General features: G+C 32.6%; 1 protein-coding gene across 1 annotated transcript; it reads right to left on the bottom strand.

The window, feature by feature from the left end:
- Window positions 1-1,724: 1,724 nt before the first annotated feature.
- Window positions 1,725-24,547, bottom strand: LOC143055899 (inositol hexakisphosphate kinase 1-like). Its single transcript, XM_076228944.1, has 5 exons — window positions 24,084-24,547; window positions 22,629-22,821; window positions 4,334-4,440; window positions 3,210-3,385; window positions 1,725-2,439 (listed from the first exon to the last, which is right to left on the bottom strand). Exons 1-5 carry the CDS (start codon window positions 24,244-24,246, stop codon window positions 2,080-2,082), a joined length of 999 nt encoding a protein of 332 aa, XP_076085059.1. The 5' UTR covers window positions 24,247-24,547; the 3' UTR covers window positions 1,725-2,079.
- Window positions 24,548-24,878: the final 331 nt, after the last annotated feature.

The following is a 24,878-nucleotide window of genomic DNA, read 5'->3' as shown; positions in this document are numbered from 1 at the left end:
ATTATATAAACAAAGAGAAACAACTACAAATGTATTGCATAATACAACATAGAATAATTAGATTTTTATTTTGGCTGTTCCTGCATAGTGGAGGTAAATGTAGTCTAGAAAAGCGCTTCGAAAGAAACTTTTTTAATCGGCACAGTTTAGTTTAGTTCATGTAGTAATAACTGGTACGGCAGTGCTTGGGTGTATACATGTATACTGACATGATTTTAATACCAAATGTCTATCTTTTAAAAACCCTATTGATGAATTATGAAAAAAAAACAGGTTAAGTTGATCTTAGCTAAATTTGGCTTAACATTGGCTTTTCTTTTTTACAGCCCCGGTTGGTTATATAAATCCTCGCTTAATCAGGTATTTATACAGTAAAAAAAGAATGTATGCATCAATCATGTCAATTCCTAATTCTTCAAACAAACAAACACATGTAAACAGATAATCACTGACACGGTTCCTAATATGGGACACGCACATTGACATGAAGCTGGGCAAATGCAAAATCTTTTATTTTTTAAAACAAGACATTTTTAATTTGCAATAGAACTATGTGATGAAGACAAAATACTGACGTCCGAAGATGCCACATAATAATGTTAAAGCCATTCATACATGATAAAATGTGTATTCATGCTGTATCAGTCTGAGTTATTTTACCGGGTATTCTATGTACATGTATATTAGAATATGTTATTCAGGCCTATGTATTTACAAAAGATACAGTTAAGGCTTCCTCATATTTTGATTTGCATCAAGAAATTAACAAAAGAGGGTTGTTGAAAACAACAAAATAGCTGATTTAACCTTACCAATTATGAACCTTCAATTTCTATGTAACAGCATTCCAGCAGCTGCTGCATACAGAGTATCTATACAATATTCTAGGATTACCAACCATTATTTCTTTGATAGAGGGTGCTGCTCATTAAAATGCTATAAAACCAAGGGTTCCAAGTGGTGCAGTTGAAATCATCCCTTCGTAAGTTTTACTGACGCCACCTCAAGTTGGTTGACCGTTATGGAATATCTGTTTCACAGAAGATAGCAGCGGATATGTTCCTAATGTCATAACTACAAGTAACTACAACCCTGTCTCCTGTTCCTGAATGTGACCTACTGAATTAGGCTTATTACTCATAATGTACTAACTTGAGCAACACCACATGTACCACATATGGAGCAAGATCTGTTTTTAGTTGGGTTCGTATTTCTTAGTCTTTAGTTTTCCATGTTGTGTTTTGTGTACTATGTTTGTCTGTTTATCTATCTCTTTTTTGGCCATGGCAATCGGTCAGTTTGTTTTCATCTTATGATTTTGAATGTCCCTCTGGTATCTTTGCGACTGTCGTACAAGTGAGAAGTTTAGCGCTATAAAATCAGGTTCAATCCACCATTTTCTACATTTGAAAATGCCTGTACCAAGTCAGGAATGTGACAGTTGACCATTCGTTTGATGTGTTTTGTCATTTGATTTTGCCATTTGATTAGAGACTTTACGATAGAATTTTCCTTTGAGTTCAGTATTGTTGTGATTTTACTTTTTGCCTCTCTTTTATATTTTTCAAGAAGAATCTTTAATTACACAGTATTGGGTAATGCATTTGTGAAAGAGATTATTCAGATATTTACCCAAAAAAAGCTTATTACAGAAAAATTGGGCTGCATAATTGTTTGGGTTGGGGTTGTGCTCTATAATGGTATTTCTAGCCTATTCCAGTCTAAATAATCTCAATTTAGCTTTATTTTGTCAAATTTCTATTACATTTCTGTCATTCCAAAGCTTTATTTCCCATAATAGGAGTATAATTTAAACAATCATTACAATTCATGATTTACTAAAAAGATTGAACAAATGATTCTGCAAATGAGATTGTGAAAATACATTTGATTTTAAAGCCTACTTGTCCCAGAATCCCTTTTCTGTGACTGGCTAATTTGCATCCCCATGAAAGGAGGATTACACAATAGTTATCAAATGTACCAATTGTGTTGTTGACTTCCATAATGTAAAAGATAATATTTCTATTTTATCTCAGTAAACAAGTCAATAAGATGCCCAAGTCCAAACAGATATCCTTAATCAGGACCGTTATGTACTATAGTTTTGTCTTCATGTATGCCTATATGTGTACTGCGAGCAAAGTCAATCATTCTTATATCTATTAGACAGTTGTTTGACATATGACATTGCTTATCAGACACACCACCTTCATAAATAAACAGTAAGGAACTTCCATAAAATCGGAATGTATCTTTCTTTCTTAGAAAATGAGCACATTTTTGGAGTTGCGTAATAATGGGATCTACAAGATCTGTACGAAGTTCATGACCATTATGTAGATACTGGTGTAGCGCTTCTTTAAATCCCTCTAATGATAAAGACCTCCCATAATACTTGTTATGGCAAATATATTTCCCTGTGTTGGCTTGATAAACCTACAATAGAGGTATACATTAAAACACTAAGCCTATTGTCAAACTAAAAGATTGTTAGCATTTTTTTTCCAAAATGAATTTAATCAGATAGTAAAAAAGAGGGAACTTGATGATAACATAAAAGTATGATCTTATAAATTTTTCTCTTTCATACCATTGTATAGAAGATAGGAATACCAGCTGTAGACATCTATTTGTAGAATTTTCAAAAGCAATACACTTCAAAACCACATCTTGATAAATACGTTAAGCAATCTAATCAATTTGAACGATATATACAGTGGCGGATCCAGAAATTTTCATAAGTGGGGGCCCACTGACTGACCTAAGAGGGGGCCCGCTCCAGTCACGCTTCAGTGATTCCCTATATAAGCAACCAATTTTTTTCCCCAGCCCCCCCCCCCTAAATCCGCCTCTGATATATATTTTTTTAGAACAAAGTGTAGTTGTTCTAAATTGAAGAACAATTTTCTTGGTTTTACTTTAGCATTGAAAAACACAAAAGTGTTTTTTTCAAGATTGTCTTTAAAGTGAGGTGAAAAGTCCAATTAGCTATCTATTCAGCTTGCCCATAACAATCAACGTTCATAAATAGATTTAATTTCAGGTATGAATATGAAGACAGCTAAAGACCAAATTGACAAAAGACATAAGTTTTTAATAAGCTAAAATGTTGAGCACAGTTAATAAATTCAATAACCATGATTCTTGATTGTAAATAGATGTCAAAGTACATGTTTTCAGTATTAAGATGTTACATTAAAACGTACTTGTAGCCCACCAAGCCTAATTCCAATTGTGCTTGAAGTTGATGTCCGACATTTTTGGATGTACCTTTGTTTTATTTCCCCTTTTGTATGGTCACCATGTTGTCGAGTTCCCATCTTGATGTCTAATACACATGGCTTTTTAAATTTTGCCACCACATTTTCCAACAATATAAATTCTGAATATTGTACAGGACAAATAATAGTACAATTCCATAAACTAATAGAGGTCGAAACTTTCAAATTCTGGTTTAGTAGGAAATTTTAGATACCAAGGTAATTATTTGCTGGGATAAGCAGACAGGCAACTTAATGTAAACTTTAACATGATCACGCTTGCTCCTTATTCCAACAACCGCTTAAAGTTAACAGTTGTACCCGGAAAATGCATGAATTAAAAAAGTATAAACGTAGAAACATATATGCTTCCAGTATCCGTTTTTTTTAAAAGACATTCATATAACTGCCAAGCTTACACATTGAAAAGCAGTTTGAAGAGTGAGACGATCTTATTAACAATCCAAAACAAATATATGTGTTACTTTTAGGCCAACTTATAAATAGGTATTAACCCACAAGACATATTATATATATTAAATCCTGTAGAAATCATTTCAACCTGTTAAACTAGCAGCTTTGAAGAAATCAATTTGACTTACTGGGCAGTCATTTATTTTCGTTTGTATCAATTTGCGTGGTTTTAGGAAAACTTGCATATTCGTAGATATCTAAATTCGTTGTTTTGGCAAAGTCTGCATACATTCCTTAAGACAATTTGCAAATTGTTGAACATATAAATTCGTGGTTCTACTGTACCCACGAAATCCACAAACAAAAATGGTATCCAACGAATATTGATGAATCCACAGTACACAACAGCCACAGGTTAAACATGTTACACGAAATTGATGAACCATTAACCAAAAGATACAAGTTTTAACTTTACCTCAATGTGTCGATTTATGATTATTTTGATTTTGGAAACATTTTGGAAAATAAGTATCAGTTATATTCTAAAGATAGATAAATGATCATCTAAAATAATCATACTATTATTATTGATCGACCACCTTCTATGAAGGAAGCATAAACACATAAAATGTGTTTACAGTACAGAAAAAGGATACTGCATGTTGTTCTATTGTTTTCTTCGTTCTTCATCTTAGAGATAAGTCGTTCCAGGCATTTGCCACTCCATGGATTATGTGTCTGTGTACAAACTTCTGCACTTTTGCTACATGATAGATAAATACTTGCTAACATATAGACATGATAAACAACCACAGAAATAAAAAAAAAATATACTACAGTCAAACTTCGATGGCTCAAGGTTCAATGGACCGCTAAAAATGTAAGAGTTATCGGAAGCTCATCTTTTTCGGAATTTGTGCCTGCTTGCACTGGAACAAAAGTGTTCGTTGTAAATTCTTACTTTCTGTCAGTCTATACATTTTAAGTCTATCCAATATGTAGTTTTGTGTGTTTTTGTTTTATTCTTGTTATCGATTTATTAGATTTGAACATCGGTTAACAACTGTTGCCTATATTTACCAATAGATGAATTATTAAGAGGACCAGCTGGTGTACAAACGTGAGTTCTCACTTAGGAAATTTATTTTTCTGACGATGTTAACACAAATTAAAATATGTCACACAAAGTTAACTCTGCATTCTAACCAAATAAAAAAAATGCATTTGTGTTCATCCCATCAGAAACTGAAAACGACCCTCACGAGAGTTATGGTCAAACAAAGAATGAAATGTGGCAGTTAGGATTATTACGGCATTGTTATTTCCCTTGTTTAAAACTATAAATTTCATATTTCTTTATTTAATGATTTACATGAATCTTATTCAGTACATATTTGTTAAATTGCATAGCTTTTTGTATTTGAATTCATAGGTTAAAGATATTTATTCATATTCTAAAGTTGAATATTTGCATCGTCTCAAAACCTTTGATTACCTTCTGCGAGAAACTTATATATTTTATATATATAGTTTTAGATTATTATGTTGAAACCTCTGAGGACTGACTTTCAGTCCAGTATTTTCACAAATTCTAAACTTATGACTATGAAACTTATAAATTACAATGTATGTGATGTATGTGAAAAGGAAGTAGAAAATATCACTCATTTATTTCTATTATGTTCTGAATTAGTAGAATTTCATCTGTTTATGCAACAGAAGTTGTCAGTTTTATTTGATAATGTTGATTCTGACAAAATTGATAATTTAGTGTATGAAGAGGTATTTATGTTTGGTTTAATTGGATCTATCAAAGGCGTAAATGTAAGTTTTGTCAATTTCATGTTATCTGTAGCGAGATATTGTATCTTCAGAAGAAGGAATTTACTTAAAAATTTAAACAGTAATGTTGATCTTATTAGACTATTTAAATACACTATAAAACATTATATAACTTACCTGTATGAATATTTGTGTGATGCAAAATGTATGAGAAATGTTTTTGAGAAACACTTTTTAAAAAATAATATTCTGGTACAAGAAACCGAAGGTGTCATAACATTTAATTTCTAATTATTGTGCTGATTATATATACATGTATGTGATTATACTTAAAACATTGCTTTGTGATATTTTTGTGTAATATGTAATATATCTGTTGTATATATATGTTGAAGAATTGAATAAAGATAAAAAAAAAACAAAAAAAAACAACAAGGAAAGCCAAGCTTCCCAACCATCGTTTAGGTTAGTGCATTAGCTACATGCCTCCTTAGTACGGGTAATTTGAAGTCACTGAATGCTCCATTTCTATTCACCTTTGGCTCTACATGATAAAAGTTGTACTTTGTTGATTAAATTATATATTGTATTCAGTTTTTGGTTTTCATTTACTTAGATATATTATAGCGCATCACATTTGGCATCAGTCGTTTCCGTTCACATCAGTTTACAAACTAGAATTAGCTGTGGTCCGCATCCCCGAATCTTCAGCAGAATTGTTCCTGCTACATTTGGTAGTGCGGGTGGGGTGCGGAGTTATAAAGCAACTTTTTCTGGTTTGTAACTGAACAAAATTTATAAGAAATGGAGCAGACATTTGAGTCAGTTATTGGTGCTACTGGATATGTCAGTCCTTACTCAGACCAGTTTGATTAGTTGTGCCTGGGGTATTTTATTTTATTTTCATAGTTCGTTTTGTAAATGTATATTTAGTCATGATTAGGTTTGAAGAAAAACCTTGTATGTTTGATGGTATCAGCATTGATATTACAGATTATTTTGTTCATTTTGAGACAGTTTCTCTTTGGAATCAGTGGAATGAATTTGAGATGGCATGTCAGTTGGTAATGAACTTGAGAGGCGATGCTCAAACTATTTTACGTTTCTTAAAACGGTCACAGTTGTATGATTATGACTGCTTGAACAATGCTCTCATTCAGAGGTTTAATCCCGAGGAGAGGGTGGCATATTTTAAATTTCAACTGCGAGTTTGCAGTTTGAAGAAAAATGAAACGATTTCTGAGTTTGGTCAGCGTTTTAAGATACTAGCTCATAAGGCTTATCCTGATAATTTTTCAGATTTGGATTCGTATTTTACTGACTTATTTTCATCATGTTGGAATATTGAGATGGCTAAATTTGTCACTTTTATGCACCCTCATAGTTTAAATGAGGCTTTATCACTAGCTATTGAATATGAAGCTGTTCATTTTTCTGGTGATCCTGAGACTACTGATGAGTCAGAAAGTTCAGTTTGTTGTAATACTGTTCATAAGAGTTTTGAAACTTTAATTTGTATACTGCGGAGGCGATTGAGGTCACGAAGGAAACATAAATTTAAGAGATGTTTTAAATGTCATCAGTCAGGTCATGTCAGATCCAAGTGTCCAAATATGTCTATCAAAGTTCATGCTATAATTGAAAGGTCTGCAGATAGTCAAGTAAAGCTCTCAGAAATATGCGGAATGTTGAGGAATGATCACTGTAGTTCAGATTGTGTTACCTTTGTTTAATGTTTGTTTTTACATTGTGTTGTGTGAATATATACAGATGTATACATTAGTTTATTTCAATTTACTCATAGGTGTCATGCGTCTCAGTTTGACTGTTTGGTTTTTATACGACCGCAAAAATTTTAATTTTTTTGTCGTATATTGCTATCACGTTGGCGTCGTCGTCGTCGTCGTCGTCCGAATACTTTTAGTTTTCGCACTCTAACTTTAGTAAAAGTGAATAGAAATCAATGAAATTTTAACACAAGGCTTATGACCACAAAAGGAAGGTTGGGATAGATTTTGGGAGTTTTGGTTCCAATATTTTAGGAATTAGGGGCCAAAAAGGGCCCAAATAAGCATTTTCTTGGTTTTCGCACTATAACTTTAGTTTAAGTGAATAGAAATCTATGAAATTTTGACACAAGGTTTATGACCACAAAAGGAAGGTTGGGATTGATTTTGGGAGTTTTGGTTCCAACAGTTTAGGAATTAAGGGCAAAAAAAGGGCCCAAATAAGCATTATTCTTGGTTTTCGCACAATAACTTTAGTATAAGTAAATATAAATCAATGAAATTTTAACACAAGGTTTATGACCACAAAAGGAAGGTTGGGATTGATTTTTGGAGTTGAGGTCACAACAGTTTATGAATTAGTGGCCAAAAAGGGGCCCAAATAAGCATTATTTTTGGTTTTTGCACCATAAATTTAGTATAAGTAAATAGAAATCTATGAAATTTAAACACAAGGTTTATGACCATAAAAGAAAGGTTGGGTTTGATTTTGGGAGTTTTGGTCCTAACAGTTTAGGAATAAGGGGCCCAAAGGGTCCAAAATTGAACTTTGTGTGATTTCATCAAAAATTGAATAATTGGGGTTCTTTGATATGCCGAATCTAACTATGTATGTAGATTCTTAATTTTTGGTCCCGTTTTCAAATTGGTATACATTAAGGTCCAAAGGGTCTAAAAATAAACTTAGTTTGATTTTAACAAAAATTGAATCCCTGGGGTTCTTTGATATGCTGAATTTAAAAATGTACTTAGATTTTTAATTATTGGCCTAGTTTTCAAGTTGGTCCAAATGGGGGTCCAAAATTAAACTTTGTTTGATTTCATCAAAAATTGAATAAATGGGTTCTTTGATATGCCAAATCTAACTGTGTATGTAGATTCTTAATTTTTGGTCCAGTTTTCAAATTGGTCTACATTAAGGTCCAAAGGATCCAAAATTAAACTTAGTTTGATTTTAACAAAAATTAAATTCTTGGGCTTATTTGATATGCTTTATCTAAATATGTACTTTGATTTTTGATTATGGGCCCAGTTTTCAAGTTGGTCCAAATCAGGATTCCATATCAAGTATTGTGCAATAGCAAGAAATTTTCAATTGCACAGTATTGCACAATAGCAAGAAATATCTAATTGCACAATATTGTGCAATAGCAATTAATTTTTAATTGGAGTTATCTTTCTTTGTATAGAATAGTAGTTGATAATATATGTTGGAAATTTGCCAGACATGACTATGATGTCATTTTCTATTTTTATTTGCCAATAACTTTATGTAAATAACTTCATTGGAAATTTGCCAATATAAAATGTTGCTGCTGAAGCTTTTTTTCCTTATCTTATCTAAAATGTTTTTAGATAATGTATGTTGGACATTTGCCAGACATGACTATGATGCCATTTTCTATTTTTATTTGCCAATAACTTTATGTAAATAACTTCATTGGAAATTTGCCAATATAAAATGTTGCTGATGAAGTTTTTTTTTATTGTTTTATACAATAAACAATGTATATTCACTTTTACTACCAACCAATCTTTACCATTCAGTGATAACAAGCACTTTATTTTACATTTTAATATTTAATGATGTATTTAAAAGAGTAGTTATTGTTGCAAACTCCATTAGAAATTTGAATTGATATCAGTTTTGGAAAAAGGGAAACGGGGATGTGAAAAAAAGGGGGGGTTTCAATTTTTATCATTTCAGATTTCATAAATAAAAAGAAAATTTCTTCAAACATTTTTTTGAGAGGATTAATATTCAACAGCATAGTGAATTGCTCAAAGGCAAAACAAACTTTTAAGTTCATTATACCACATTGTTACGGCCAGAAATCGCCTTTAAATTGTAGCCAACAAAAGACACAATCAATAATAAATTTTAACAATATTTATTATACAAAAGTTTACAAGAAGTATTACACAGATATTACTGTCAACTTAACTGTCAAAATATGAGTCCAATCTTTTATCTGTATCTGTATCCGGATATCTTTCGGAATCCAATCTGAATATTATGTTCACTACTACGGCCACAATCCAGTATGATGTTGTTTGTAGAATTAAAGTTTCAATCTAAATTGCTGTGAATACTAAAGTCTATCGATGTCTAAGTCTAAGTCCAAGAGTGAGTTTAACTTTAGTGTATGTATATATATATATTTGTCATGGAAGATTCTAGAACAGTCTATAATGGAACATCCTAGAAAGTTACAACAGAAGTTCCTAGTAAAATGTAGAAGTTTATATAATGCATCTTTTATTAGGATCATTCTGGAAAGTTCCAATCATTCTGTAATTGTTCCAGAGATTTCTAAACTGCACAATTCTAAAATTATTCTGTAAACAACTATCAGGCCACACAATACAAATCAGGCCAACATAAATAAATACAATAATTACAATATCATAACACCTCCCCCCTTAAAAGAAGTTTTAGTTTAACAAAAACTTATCATGAATAAAATGAACAAAAATACATAGTATATACAAAGTGTTTTAATAAGCTCTAGATAAAGCATCTGCTATTACATTATCTTTACCCTTAATATGTTTTACAATTACATCATATTCCTGTAACAATAAACTCCACCTAGTCAACCTCTGATTCTTGTTTCTCATTTTATGTATGAAGGTGAGAGGATTATGATCAGTACATACAAGAATAGGATATACAGTGGGATTCAAATATACATCAAAATGTTGAAGTGCTGACAACATTGCAAAACACTCTTTTTCAATAGTTGAATAATTTTTCTGATGTTTATCCAATTTCTTGGAAAAATATGATATAGGTTTCTCAACATTATCATCTGTCTCTTGGTATAAAACAGCTCCAATTCTTACATCGCTTGCATCAACGGCAAGTTTAAATTGTTTTTCAAAGTCTGGAGTAATCAGAACTGGACTATTAATTAAAAATGATTTGCTATTTTCAAAAGCGTTTTGACAATTTTCACTCCAGATAAATTTAGAATCTTTTCGTAAAAGATGAGTCAGTGGTTGAACCACAGTAGCAAAATTTGAACAAAATTTTCTGTAAAATCCAATCATGCCTAAATATCTCATAAGTTGTTTTCTATTTGTAGGAGGAGGAAATTTGGAAATAGCTTCCACTTTAGCCATAATAGGTTTCACTTGACCTTGGCCAACTGTATGCCCTAAATAATCAACAGTGGCCTGACAAAATTCAGTTTTACCAAGATTAACAGTCAAATTTGATTGTGACAATCTATCAAAAGTATCATACAAATGTGTTAAATGCTGTTCCCAGCTATCACTACATACAATTAGATCATCAATATAAGCATAACAACAGTTTAAATCTTTTATAACATTATTGATCATTCTTTGAAATGTAGCTGGTGCACTTTTCATGCCAAACGGCATTACAGTATATTGAAATAAACCATCTGGTGTAACAAAAGCTGATATTTCACGAGCTCTCTGTGTCAATGGAACTTGCCAATAACCTTTCAACAAATCAAATTTGCTCACAAATTTTGCTTGACCAATGTTGTCAATACAATCGTCTATCCTTGGAATCGGATAGGAATCAGATTTTGAGACTGAATTTACTTTTCTGAAATCAGTCACGAAACGAAAGGTTTTGTCTGGTTTTGGCACAAGGAGACAGGAAGAGCTCCATTCACTGTTACTCGGCTCAATAATATCATTTTCAAGCATATATTTAATTTCTTTTCTCATAGCTTCAAGTTTGAGTGGATTAAGCCGGTAAGGAGGTTGCTTAATTGGAGAAGAATCTCCTACATAAACATCATGACAAACAGCAGTGGTTTTGTTTGGCACATCTGGAAAAAGATTTTTAAAAGAAAATACCAAAGTTTTTATTTCTTCTCTACGATCAAAAGACAGATGTGCAAGTTTTGAGTCTAGATTTGACACAATTTCAGAATTTTTCAATCTAACTGTCTCTTCCATAGTTTTAGAACTAAAAGGTGGTTCCATTACATCTGGTTTGTCATGATTGTTCTCAAATTTAACCATGCCTAAAGTGGCAACTGGTTTACTCTCACATTCATTAGTACGCTCAAAATATGGTTTTAACATATTAACATGACACACTCTGTTATGTTTGCGCCGACCTGGAGTTTTTACAATATAATTCAAATCATTGATTTTACTCTCTATTGTATAAGGACCACAATATTTAGCCTGTAAAGGATGTCCAGGGACTGGCAAAAATACAAGTACCTTATTACCAGGCTCAAAAACTCTATCCCTGGCATCTTTATCATACCATATTTTCATCTTGTTCTGTACATTTTTTGAGTTTTTCTTAGCAATTTGACAAGCAGTATACAATTTTTCTTTAAATCTAGATACATAGTCTAAAAGATTCAAGTCAGTATGTTCAGTAAGCCACTTTTCCTTAATCAATTTTAACGGTCCCCCCCAGTATGGCCAAAAACTAACTCAAAGGGACTAAAAGCAAGGGATTCTTGAACAGCCTCTCTTACCGCAAAAAGTAGAAAGTGAACTCCATCATCCCAGTCTCTGTCAAATTGAAGACAAAAAGTTCTAATCATGTTCTTCAATGTTTGATGAAAACGTTCTAAGGCACCTTGAGATTCTGGATGGTACGCACTTGATCTATACTGAGCAATCCCTAACTGGTACACGACTTGCTGAAATAGACCTGACATGAAATTTGATCCCTAGTCGGACTGTATAGACTTAGGAAGTCCTACTAACGTGAAAAATTTGATAAGAGCTTTGACAATAGTAGGTGTCTTGATATTTCTTAGCGGAATAGCCTCAGGAAAGCGTGTGGATGTACACATGATTGTCAATAAATACGCATTTCCAGTTTTGGTCTTTGGTAAAGGTCCAACGCAGTCAATTAGAACTCTGCTGAAAGGTTCGTCAAAGGCTGGAATAGGCAGAAGTGGTGCTGGTGGTATTTTCTGGTTAGGCTTACCAACAACCTGGCATATATGGCATGATTTGCAGTATTCTGCGACATCATTTCTAAGTCTTGGTCAGTAGAAATGCTGCAAGATCTTAAGGCAAGTCTTCCTTATACCTAAGTGTCCAGCCAAGGGGGTGTCATGGGCAAGACCAATAATTTCTTGCCTATAAACTTTAGGCACCACCACTTGGTATACCACTCTCCATTCCTCCTCTGGAGTAGCATCAGGAAGCCTCCACTTCCTCATTAAAATGCCGTCCTGATGGTAATAGCATTCGGCCACTTTGTCTGCTTCCTCCTGTGGTTGAGCCCGCTGGTTGAGCTGAAGAACCTCAGGGTCTTTATGTTGTTCTTCGAATAAATTCTTTCGGTCTAATGAATGGCTGTTTACGTTTGGCCATGGCATAATAACATTCTTGTTAACACTAGGTGGTCTTATTATGGCCTTTCCTGAGTTACCAGGACCTTCAATGTCAGCTAAGAAAGTGTCAGAGAGGTCCATGTAATCAAACTGGTCTTCTTGCAAAATTCTCATCTTGTTGTTTTCTAGCCATCGCTCTAGTAACAACACAAGCTGGATACAATTCAGCATCATCTTCAGGTGATTTAACATCCACCACTGGTTCACTGGTAACAATTGGTTCAGCAACCACTTTGTTCCTAGCTAGATCATTTCCTAGCAATAATGTAACACCCTCTACAGGGAGATTAGGACGAACACCTACAATAACTGGTCCAGTTATCAAATCTGACTTCAGATAAATACGATGGAGAGGAACATCTATACAACCTAACTCTACACCTTGTAACAAAACGGAGGCACCAACAGAAGTCTTCTTGGACAAAGGCAACACACCTTCTAACAATAAAGACTGAGAAGCTCCAGTGTCCCGTAAAATCTTAATAGGCTGAAGAGTGGTATCATCAACAATAGAAATAAACCCATCAGACATAAAAGGTTTATATTCCTCCATGTAATCACAAAAACTGGACTTAATAGCCTGACTCGCAGGACATTCCAACGTACTGGTAATATAAGGTGTCGTACATGCACTGGACTTCGGCTTATTATCTCGTTCATTCTTCTTCTGGAGTCTAAAACAATCAGCCATCAGGTGACCATTCTTCTTACAATAAGCACAAATCAGTGACTTCTTCTCAAAAGTATCAAATTTTGGACTAGACATATTAAAACTGGACTGACTCTTATTCTGTGCAACAGGCTTACTATCAGTACGCTCAGTGCTTTGATTTTTGTAATTTCCACTAACATTTTGACCCTTGAAACTTCTTTTATGTGAAAGAGTATAATTATCTGAAATAACAGCTGCATCATGTATTGTCCCAACAGTTTTGTCGTCTAAATGTGATTTTAAGTCTAAATGAACACATTGTTTGAACTCTTCTAATAACATCAATTGTCTTAGGTTATCATAATTGTTATCTGTTTTCTTTGAAGTAAGCCATTTATCAAATAGATCTTCTTTTTCCCGAGCAAATTCCACATAGGTTTGCGAATCAAACTTTTTATAAGATCTAAATTTCTGTCTATATGCTTCTGGTACTAGGTCATAAGCTTTCAAAACTTCCTGTTTCACCGTGTCATAATCATTTTTCTGATGGAAGTGCGGAGTATATTTCAGCGGCCTTACCCTCAAAAACACTTTGTAGCATTGTAGTCCAATATGGCTTTGGCCAATTCAAATTATGAGCAATTTTCTCAAACTGTGGAAAATATTTATCTACTGTTTTTTTCACAAAATCTGGGAACCAAACGTATATTTTTTGCTGCATCAAAATATTCTGATTTCGGCTGGACTTTAGTGTTGCTTTCTTCTTTGACCATTTCAATTTTCAGTTTCTCCATCTCTAGTCTTTCCCTCATTTCAAGTTCTTTTAATTTAAATTCATCTTCTTTTTCCTTTTTATCCATTTCCAATCTTTCCTTCATTTCTAGTTCTGCCTGCTTTAACTTAAATTCATCTTGTTTTAATTTAAATTCATCTTCTTTTTCTTTTATTTTCTCCATCTCCAACCTTTCCTTCATTTCCAGTTCTTTTAATTTAAGTTCATGTTCTAATGCAAGCTGTTTTAATTTGATAGCGTCAACAGTTTCTACCTTAAGTTCAAGAGCCTCTTCACCTAAAATTTCTGAGTCAACTAATTTATCTATTACCAAATTGTTTATAATTTGTTTTCTCATAGATATTTTAAAATCTAGTTTCAGATGTTTAGCTAGCAACACTAATTCCTCTTTCTTTAAATTATCAAACCCCTCCAGGTCTGGCGTTTTTAAAAATTTACCGGCATCAAATGCCATTTTGTAGAATTTTGTTGGCTAGTTATAATAAAAATTACTAAACAAATTTTGAATAAGATATTTTTTAGTCTCCCGGACGAGCCCCCAATTTCTGTTACGGCCAGAAATCGCCTTTAAATTGTAGCCAACAAAAGACACAATCAATAATAAAATTTAACAATATTTATTATACAAAAGTTTACAAGAAGTATTACACAGATATTACTGTCAACTTAACTGTCAAAATATGAGTCCAATCTTTTATCTGTATCTGTATCCGGATATCTTTCGGAATCCAATCTGAATATCATGTTCACTACTACGGCCACAATCCAGTATGATGTTGTTTGTAGAATTAAAGTTTCAATCTAAATTGCTGTGAATACTAAAGTCTATCGATGTCTAAGTCTAAGTCCAAGAGTAAGTCCAAGAGTGAGTTTAACTTTAGTGTAGGTATATATATATATATTTGTCATGGAAGATTCTAGAACAGTCTATAATGGAACATCCTAGAAAGTTACAACAGAAGTTTCTAGTAAAATGTAGAAGTTTATATAATGCATCTTTTATTAGGATCATTCTGGAAAGTTCCAATCATTCTGTAATTGTTCCAGAGATTTCTAAACTGCACAATTCTAAAATTATTCTGTAAACAACTATCAGGCCACACAATACAAATCAGGCCAACATAAATAAATACAATAATTACAATATCATAACCGCATTCATTCTGTGTCAGAAACCTATGCTGTGTCAACTATTTAATTTTAGATTTAAAAAGTTTGAAGAAGAAATCTTTAATTGATTTGTAAAATCTTGACATTTGTTTTGTGTAAAAAAAACACCATGTAATGTCAAAAATTTGATCACAATCCACATTCAGAGCTGTATCACGCTTGAATGTTTTGTCCATACTTGCCCCAACTGTTCAGGGTTCGACCTCTGCGGTCGTATAAAGCTGCGCCCTGCGGAGCACCTGGTTCTTTTTCAAAGGGAGGGATGTTGCACATCCCAACTTGTTTTATTCTTCATTTTCATTATTGACTTGAATTATGGCTGATCTTCTGTGTTGTTTGAAGTGTAGACTGTTAGCTGGTATTAGTAGGAATTGGTTTGCTTTATGAGTTGTTGTTCGTTTGTCTGGATTGTAATCTCTAGCTAAATATTTAGTATTTAGGGAGTTTATTAGAGTCCGAATTCTTGACTTTTGTCATGGCAGAAACCAATAGAGTGAACGTTAAGCTTGAAGTTAGGAACACTTCTAGCTCATACAGATCGATCCGATCCATTATTTAGTACCTTGCACACAATTTGGGCATCGCCCAACTTTATTTTGAGAACCTTGCATATAGATGGACCGGATCCGTCTCCGGTGGTACACCATTTGTGCTACCGTTATCAACAACGTTGGAGTGCGTGCAGTTAAGGGCATACGAGACAGTTTTGAACCTGTATTTACAAGTTGCTGAAAATTTGCATATAGGCTATTTTTTACCTGATTAAATCAAATATGTAATAAAAAATATACCTTCATGTGCTACTTTTTGAGTAAAATGAGGTCGAAATTTTGTATATTTGCTCAAAATTCAGATTTGTGTCTGTATTTTCTTTTTCGAAAGAAAGACATAACTTTTTTGTTTTAAAAGATAAACACAAATTGTTTTTTGTTAAATAATCGGTAATTTTTGTATTTTATAAGTATCATTAAAAATTATGCAATTTTTATTCCGAAATAACTCTATATTTATCAAATGTTCATGAATAGAGGAAAAAACGTCATTTTTTGCTGCATCTTTATCAAAATTAAAAAAAAATTGCGCTATTTACAGTTTTATAAAATTTGGGTCACATAATCTCCTTGCAAAATGAAACAAATTGCTGTTTTAAAAAATAGGGGTCCATGCACTCGTTTTCAAATTAAATCAGTTTGAATGATAAAAATCAGTCGAAAAATGCATCTTTTCCCGATATGTCATAGTTTGACGTCGCGAAAATAACATTTTACGTTAGCAACGTCATTACCTTCCCTGTAACTGTATCGTATGCCCTTATAGAACCCGGTGGTACACGTCAAATGTGCCACTGTGAGATCAACATTGGTGGACATTGCCTGGTATAACTTTTCATGTTGGATTTCAACCGTTAGCTGTGCCGTTACCCTATATGTGCCGTACCACTGAATCTGATGCCTACTTACCAAGAAGACCTCAAGTCGCGTCCGTTATCCTTTGAACCTGATTCCTATGTGTGTTTGTGTATATGCGTTAAACAGTGACATTTATTTAAAAGGGATATTATTACATGCGTATGAAAGACATTTAATCTGACAAAGTTAGTTATCAAATGTTATTCCATATACATTTGTTTTCGAAGGGAGGAGGAGGGTAGCAGAATGGTGACGTGGTCTCCATTGAACAGATTAAACTGTCTCGTTATTTAAATTGGACTGATATATATTTGATTGAATGATCACATGACTTTTGAATTTGCGTTTTTAGTGCGGCAGATACATCAATTTGATAGGCATTTCAGTGTGCAGACTTTATTTATGAAATTTATTGTTTGTCTTAGGGGGAGGAATGTGGCAGTTAGGATTATTACGGCATTGTTATTACCCTTGTTTAAAACTATAAATTTCATATTTCTTAATTTAATGATTTACATGAATCTTATTCAGTACATATTTGTTACATTGCATAGCTTTTTGTATTTGAATTCATAGGTTAAAGATATTTATTCATATTCTAAAGTTGAATATTTGCATCGTCTCAAAACCTTTGATTACCTTCTGCGAGAAACTTATATATTTTATATATATGGTTTTAGATTTTTATGTTGAATCCTCTGAGGACTGACTTTCAGTCCAACCAAGGAAAGCCAAGCTTTCCAACCATCGTTTAGATTAGTGCATTAGCTACATGCCTCCTTAGTACGGGTAATTTGAAGTCACTGAATGCTCCATTTCTATTCACCTTTGGCTCTACATGATAAAAGTTGTACTTTGTTGATTAAATTATATATTGATTTCAGTTTTTGGTTTTCATTTACTTAGATAAATTATAGCGCATCACATTTGGCATCAGTCGTTTCCGTTCACATCAGTTTACAAACTAGAATTAGCTGTGGTCCGCATCCCCGAATCTTCAGCAGAATTGTTCCTGCTACAGTGATATTTACTTATTAATCCATAACACTATACCACCCAGATCCTCCCTTATGCTGTATATATGTCAGTTGTACCAATAACCAGTATGCTATATCGTTTATGCCCTGACTGAATGCTGAAGAGTTACCGTGCAGATGAAAGCACCTGATTTATACTTAACAGAGTTCAGTTAAGGACCAAGAAATGCGGCTGCCAACTGGTTATAGTACGTATAAAGGAATAAAAACAGACACAGGTTTGGGAGAAAGAATCACAGTTTAATATTTTCTTTGCATATCAATATAGCAATAAACATATTTACAAAGAAAGCAAAATCAAGTTGAAAAACTGTGGTACTCCTAACAAAAAGTACATAATACCGAGTTCTTTGAAAAAATACTACTCTACTAAATTAACCAATACAAACAGATATGTGAATTTGATGCTTCTTATCAATAAACATATGTATTATGCGTATACATGCATATAGATCTTTAAGCAAATAAATGTAATTGTCCTTAAGGGAGTTGAGGGGGGGGGGGAGAAAATATTTTCCTAGAAAAATAATAATGGCTGCTGCAAGCAAGCGTTGCTTCAGGAATAGTCAGAAGTTGAGCCTGTGTGCATAAAACAAAAGCCCTACTAATCAAGCGCTGATTGGTTAATTCAAAATTAGCTATTAATCTCATTGATTAATTAGTATGATCTAGAAAAACAATTAGTAAACGAGAAGCAGATAAATAATAAATAAGCTTTATTTAGAGTCGGCAAGGTATACAAACATAGACAAACATAAGCTCTAATGAGCTTTTAACCGACATAAAAGATGCGGCAGTGACTGGGAAACCCCATTGCTGATAGGTTAAAAACTTAGACATGCAAGTGCACCCAAGTAACTACTGACCAGCATTCCAAAACGTATTAAGTATTAATATTTTGTTTAAATAAAATAGTTACGATAGTTTATCATGTAGTTACTCTTTAATATTTAGTTTTGAATATCAGTTTGAGCTATGATAATAGGATATTGGTTTAACTATGGTCCACTAATTGAACAATGCTAGTCATTCGACTTGATTTCATCAGAAGCAGATACTGCTGGCTCGCTGATTTACACATAATTACAAATTGTTTTCTCTAAAAAGCTTGTTTTAAATAACATGGTTAATTGGTCATAGTGTAAGCGCTCCCTTTTAATTGACAGATAAGTAAACGTCATGCAATGGAGCAGTGGGGAAAAAATATTACAAAATAGTATTATATCGGAAAAGTTCAAACAATTTCATCTAACGACCAATGTTAAAAGAAACCATGAAACTTTAAATGGACATGTAATTGCCAAGGTAATTTAATATTTGTTTCAAGAAATATTTTGCCAGATATAGTTTACACAAATGGTAAGTTGTACCTTTACAAATTGTCACTAAAAGACAACACTATATACAGCACAAACATTCACAAGAAGACTCAGTACAGATAACGCACAATTGAATAAAATACTAGTCGTTACAACATGTAAATCGTAGAATAACAACGAACATCTTCTATTTACTTATTCATATTATTATTATCATCACACCAGTCCAACATCGATACAGTATTACTTACAAATACGAAATACGGGAAATGTACCGAAAATACAGAATTCAAACCACAAACGATAAAACATAACACAATATCCAACCAATATTACGATTGCAGAATGAAAAAAAAAGATAGTATGCGAAAGCTAGATTAAATTAATTACCAAAATCGCGAATAAAGAATCTCAAAGTTACAAATGTTGAATTTATTATTTGTTATTTGTGAACAAAATGTAAAACGTGCTACATAGAGGAATAGGGATTAGTAGGCTCCATGGAGGTTCTTATTGACAACATATTTCTTGAATTTAGAGGGAGACTCATTCAACAAATTGTTGGCATCCCAAAAACAGTGCGCCTTTCCTTGTCGACCTCTTCTTAATTTCATATAGGTCAGAGTTCCTTCAGACAATTGTTAAACAAAATCATCAAAGAAGCCAGATCATTTCATTTCACATTCAGATATATTTATGGTGTTCTTTCCATTAACAATCCAAACCTTTCGGATTGGGTTCCGCTAATGGAAATAAAATCACAAAACAAATGAACTCCAAGAAGATTTCAAAACGGAAAGTCCCTTATCAAATGGAAAAATCAAAAGCTTAAACAAATGGATAACAACTGTCATATTCCTTACATGGTACAGACATTTGCTTTTATAGAAAACGGTGGATTGAACCTGGTTTATAGCTTACCAAACCTCTCATTTGTATGACAGCTGCATCACATTCCATTATATTGACAACGATTTGTGAACAAAACCCCAAAATGGGTAAAAATGTACAAAATAGGCGTACAGCAGTCAATATTGTGTTATAATCTTAATCACTATAAAAACAAACTAATTCCAAGCACATTAGCAAAAATGAAAGACAAGAATAAAACAACGTACCATAGCACAATAACACAATAACGGGATGTCTAAGTACAGTCATTATTTTGTTCTTTTTTAATATATCCTTCAGAACTAGAATTTTCCCACCTAATTAGCAATATATCAACTTCACCTGCATATAGGTTATACTTTCCCAAAGTCATTCAGTATTCAAGTCTGCTACACACACCAGTGTCTTGTATGGCAAGCCGTTCTCGTCAAAACTATGTTTAAACCATTTTTCGAAAAATTTACACACTGAGAATTACAACAAAGCACACTGAGATTTAAAAACTTCAAAACGCACACTGAGAATTGAAAATTACACACTGAGAATTGAAAATTACACACTGAGAATTAAAAATTACACACTGAGATTTCATAAAGACGCACTGAGATTACAAAAATGAAAAACGCACACTGAGAATTGAAAATTACACACTGGGATTTCAAAAAGACACACTGAGAATAAATAAACTGAAAACACACAATGAGAATTTGAAATTACACACTGAGAATTTAAAATTACACACTGAGATTTGTGCGCACTTTTTATGCGCACATATCTAATTAGCATACTTAATCTGAATCTATTACAAGCTTAAAACAACAAGGGGACATAACTCGTTAGTCCTTCGATTTGGTTCCAAATTATTAATAAAAAACCTTTAAAAATACAAGAACAAGAAAAATGCCCACTTACTCTTATTACAAAATATAACCAAATGGTGAAAAACTTTATTAAAATTATAAGTAAAACATTGGAACAATCTGCAAAAGAATGCAGTGAAATTTTTACTCAAGTGTTTATTATAGCATATAAACGTAACAAAAATATAAAAGATTAACTAGCGAAATCAGAGAAACAGTTGGAAGACTTTGGAAAAGGGACACATGTTTAATTACTGGTAGTGATAATCTGAATTACAGGCAACAAACTTTTGAATATGAGCGATGTTAAGTCTTGAAATTTATTACGAATGTTGGTTGAAGGAATCGTATTTCATTATAATGACAAGAGTTCTTGAGATCAAGATATTAATCTGTTGAATTATTCATCTCATGAATATTCATTAGTAATTTGCATATTAATCTCAGTGTGTATTTTTGAAATCTCAGTGAGTAATTAACAATTCTCAGTGTGTGTTTTTCAATTTATTTCATCTCAGTGTGTCTTTTTAAAATCTCAGTGTGTAATTTTGAATTCTCAGTGTGTGTTTTTAATTTTTTTAAATCTCGGTGTGTAATTTCAATTTCTCAGTGTGTTATTTTAGGTTTTTAAATCTCAGTGTGTATTTTTTTCGAAAAAAGGGTTTAAACATAGTTTTGACGAGAACGGCTTGCCATAGTCTTGAGCAGAAAGTTGATGAACTAGGGTTTTGTCAAAGAACGTATCGTTCTTTTTCTAAAAAAGGTTCACTTGAAATTACCAAGACTTTGTTGATAAATATTCCGTACCAATTTCACAAATAATACACTTTGTTATAAAACAGGTTTCAGTTACTGACATTGTTTTTCATCTTACAAACGTGATATAGGATATTTTATTTTGACGTGGCTCGGTACTTTTACATCCCGTTAGTGTAATTGTCTTTCGTTTTTAGCTAGGAAATGTGATCTTTTGTCATCACTTGGCATCCGTCGTCGTCGCCCGTCCGGTGTAAACTATTTAAAACATATTGTCCGAAACTTATCACAACCAAACTCAAGCTGAATGATCCTTGGGGTATCTAGAATCAAGTTTGTGTTTTATTTTGTTTTTGTCAAGCAAACATGGCCGCCATGGCTAAAAATTAATCACGGGGGTAAGATGCAGTTTTTGGCTTATACATGTATCTATATATAATATAATATATAAGATTAAAGCAGATAGAGGTAGTTGTAAAAATGTTCATGAGGGCAAGTTCTATCAATCCTGAAATTTTCGGATGAACAGATGAATCACTGTCACCAAACTGTTACTTTTAAGAACATTTTGCACTTAATGGTTATGATCTTGAATATTATTAAAGAAAGAGGTAATCTGTAAACAACAAAAATCTTCGGCAAAGTAAGATCTACAAATAATTTATATGACTAAAAAAACTTTCAACTGTCAAATATCTTGCAAGTAAGAGAAAGACTGAACAATTTAAAGTATATTTTTGTTTTGTAATTGCTCAATGAAATTTTATCATGAAATCATTTTAAAATAATTAAGACAAGATAAAAGTTGAAAGGTATCCTAAGTAATAAAAAAATGACAACCCTAATTGTTAAATCGCTTTGATGTCCAGAAAAAGTAATAGCTACCTAATGTTACTTTTAAACATAATGTAATGAAACTTACTTTCTATCTTGGTCACTATCTACCTTTCTCTCATCACTCTGTAAAACAGGAATGTCCTGGTCTTTATTACTTGATTTTGGAGATGACCGAAAACTAGATACTTGGGATTCCTGGTGATCCAAAATATACATGGGGTAACCAATACATGAAATGTAGCCATTACTATCCTTCTGTAAATTCACTTCTATAACACCTGTCAATAAGAAGGGTTAAGCAGTGTATGAATGGCCCTGTATACGAACATTTTATAATCCAGAACATCACTGTTTATTGAAGCCAATACAAAATTCATCAGTGTGCCAGGTTTTTTTTTATTTGAAGCCCTGATAATACATATGTTCAAAACGTGTGTCATTAAAGCATACATCATTACCTTCAGAAATGTGCGCTATCTAATCATTGTGTTCCCATTTCAGTAATTTGTGCGGAATTTATTTTTGCGAGTTCATTTATCCTCCAAAAAACACGAAAATAAACCCGCTATACGGGATATTAAAGCGCTTACATAACATCAAGAGTTTTTACGGATAATTACTGATTTTGTCATACACTGTGATTCATAACAATACATGAATAAGTAATTAAAGGGGTGCAATTGGTGCCCATAGGAATGCCTACAACCTTTTCACAAGTTTTAGGGTCGAAACGTAAAAAGATATTTGTAAGGAAAGGATTTACAGTTTGAATCTTCTCAGCACATAAACAGCAAATATTCCAAGCATATTTTCCTTTTCTTTATTTTATATGAATTGCAGCAAACAGATCTGCAATCATATTTTTAAGGGACTATTAAAATTTTAATGAAATAACAGAACTTTTTTAATAAGATTGTGTGGAAAAGTCTGGCTTTATCAAAAACTTGTGAAAAGTAAAATCATGAAGACTCTGGAAATCACAACACCGGTATTATATCCATTTTTGATAACATCAAGGGAACGAATTACTTTCTTATGAAACGTTCTTTTACTTGTTCTAATACAGGGGTCAATATATTCAAAGAAAAAGTATTATGAAAAATCTCCAATTCACTGTTTTCGAACACCTTTGTTAGGCTAGAAGCTTTCTATTACTAAAAAAAAAACACAAAAAAAAACACAAAAAACAAAAACAATTTTTTTTAGGGGTGATTTGAAAGATTTTTTATTTTTCTTAGTTTTTACAAAATGAGGGGTGAGGGAGGGGATTTAACAAATTTGGAACTTTTTAGAGTTTAAGCTTATTATTTTTTCCTTTTTTTTATACTTTTTTTATAATTTTTTCCAAAGATTTTGTGGTTTTGCATTTTATGGACTTTTGGCATTTTAAATTTTTGGGAAATTTTGGCAAAAGTTATTTCCGGATATAATAATAGGTGGGGTGTTATTCTCACCCTAGTAAATCAAATTACAAGATTCTTGCTTTATTAAAAATAAAGAACTATTAGACGATATATTTAAATTTTTCAAAAGTCATTACCTTTATATTCAGGTGTAAATTCTTTAAGATCTCGTGGCATATTAAGATAAAAATGTTGTTCCCGTGAATTGAGAGTTTTACATATAGTTGTTTCATCAAGCCTCATCATACTATTGCAACCACCAACCTGGTGCGTAAAGGGCTGTAACTCTACTGAATCCATTACTCATTTATCACATAAAATCTTATATAGCCGAATACAGTTAACTCTCGTTGTTACAAACTCGGTTGACTCGAAATTTCGGATGAGTCGAAGTTTTCACGTGGTCCCGAACTTTATTCCATACAAAAGTATGTAATTCGACTCCTGATGAGTCGAAATTTCGGTTGAGTCGAACTAAATTTACGGTCCCAAGGTTAACAAAAGCATTCAAAATTCATTTTTTATCTCGAACTAATACACATATGTCAAAACATGACCTCCCGGATTTAAATGGATTGAATAGTTAATCTGACAATACACGTGTAATTAAATTTCCGGTCACTGACCACTATATTGATTTATGACATGGGTGTCATCCTGGTTTGCCCACTTTTAATTACATGTATATCACTGTGTCTAAACCACACCGGCAAAATTTGCTCGGACTCGATGGTATCTAACATCCGGCACAATGACGGAACACCAATAGACAAAAGAAAGGTAGGTTTCTCCTTATTTTTTTATTTTTTTTATGATATCGAAGAATATATATACATATACAACTATTTTCTATTGTGAGATGCAATATTTTCTACAACCGTTGTATATTAACGGAGAAATAAGTCAAAATGCATGTCAAAATGACGAATTGA

This window comes from Mytilus galloprovincialis, chromosome 13, assembly GCF_965363235.1.
Source record: "Mytilus galloprovincialis chromosome 13, xbMytGall1.hap1.1, whole genome shotgun sequence".
Taxonomy (NCBI): Eukaryota; Metazoa; Mollusca; class Bivalvia; order Mytilida; family Mytilidae; genus Mytilus; species Mytilus galloprovincialis.
Note: the sequence above shows the minus strand (reverse complement) of the source record. Positions and strands in the feature narration are given on the sequence as shown.

What these genes read in the sequence shown, in the direction of transcription:
- LOC143055899 (XM_076228944.1), bottom strand. Translation starts at nt 24,246, where the DNA reads ATGGATTCAGTAGAGTTACAGCCCTTTACGCACCAGGTTGGTGGTTGC. An exon ending in GATAGTGACCAAGATAGAAA is followed by an intron (nt 4,441 to 22,628) that starts GTAAGTTTCATT and finishes TCTATCATGTAG; the next exon opens with CAAAAGTGCAGAAGTTTGTA. An exon ending in AAACAATAGAACAACATGCA is followed by an intron (nt 3,386 to 4,333) that starts GTATCCTTTTTC and finishes TACAATATTCAG; the next exon opens with AATTTATATTGTTGGAAAAT.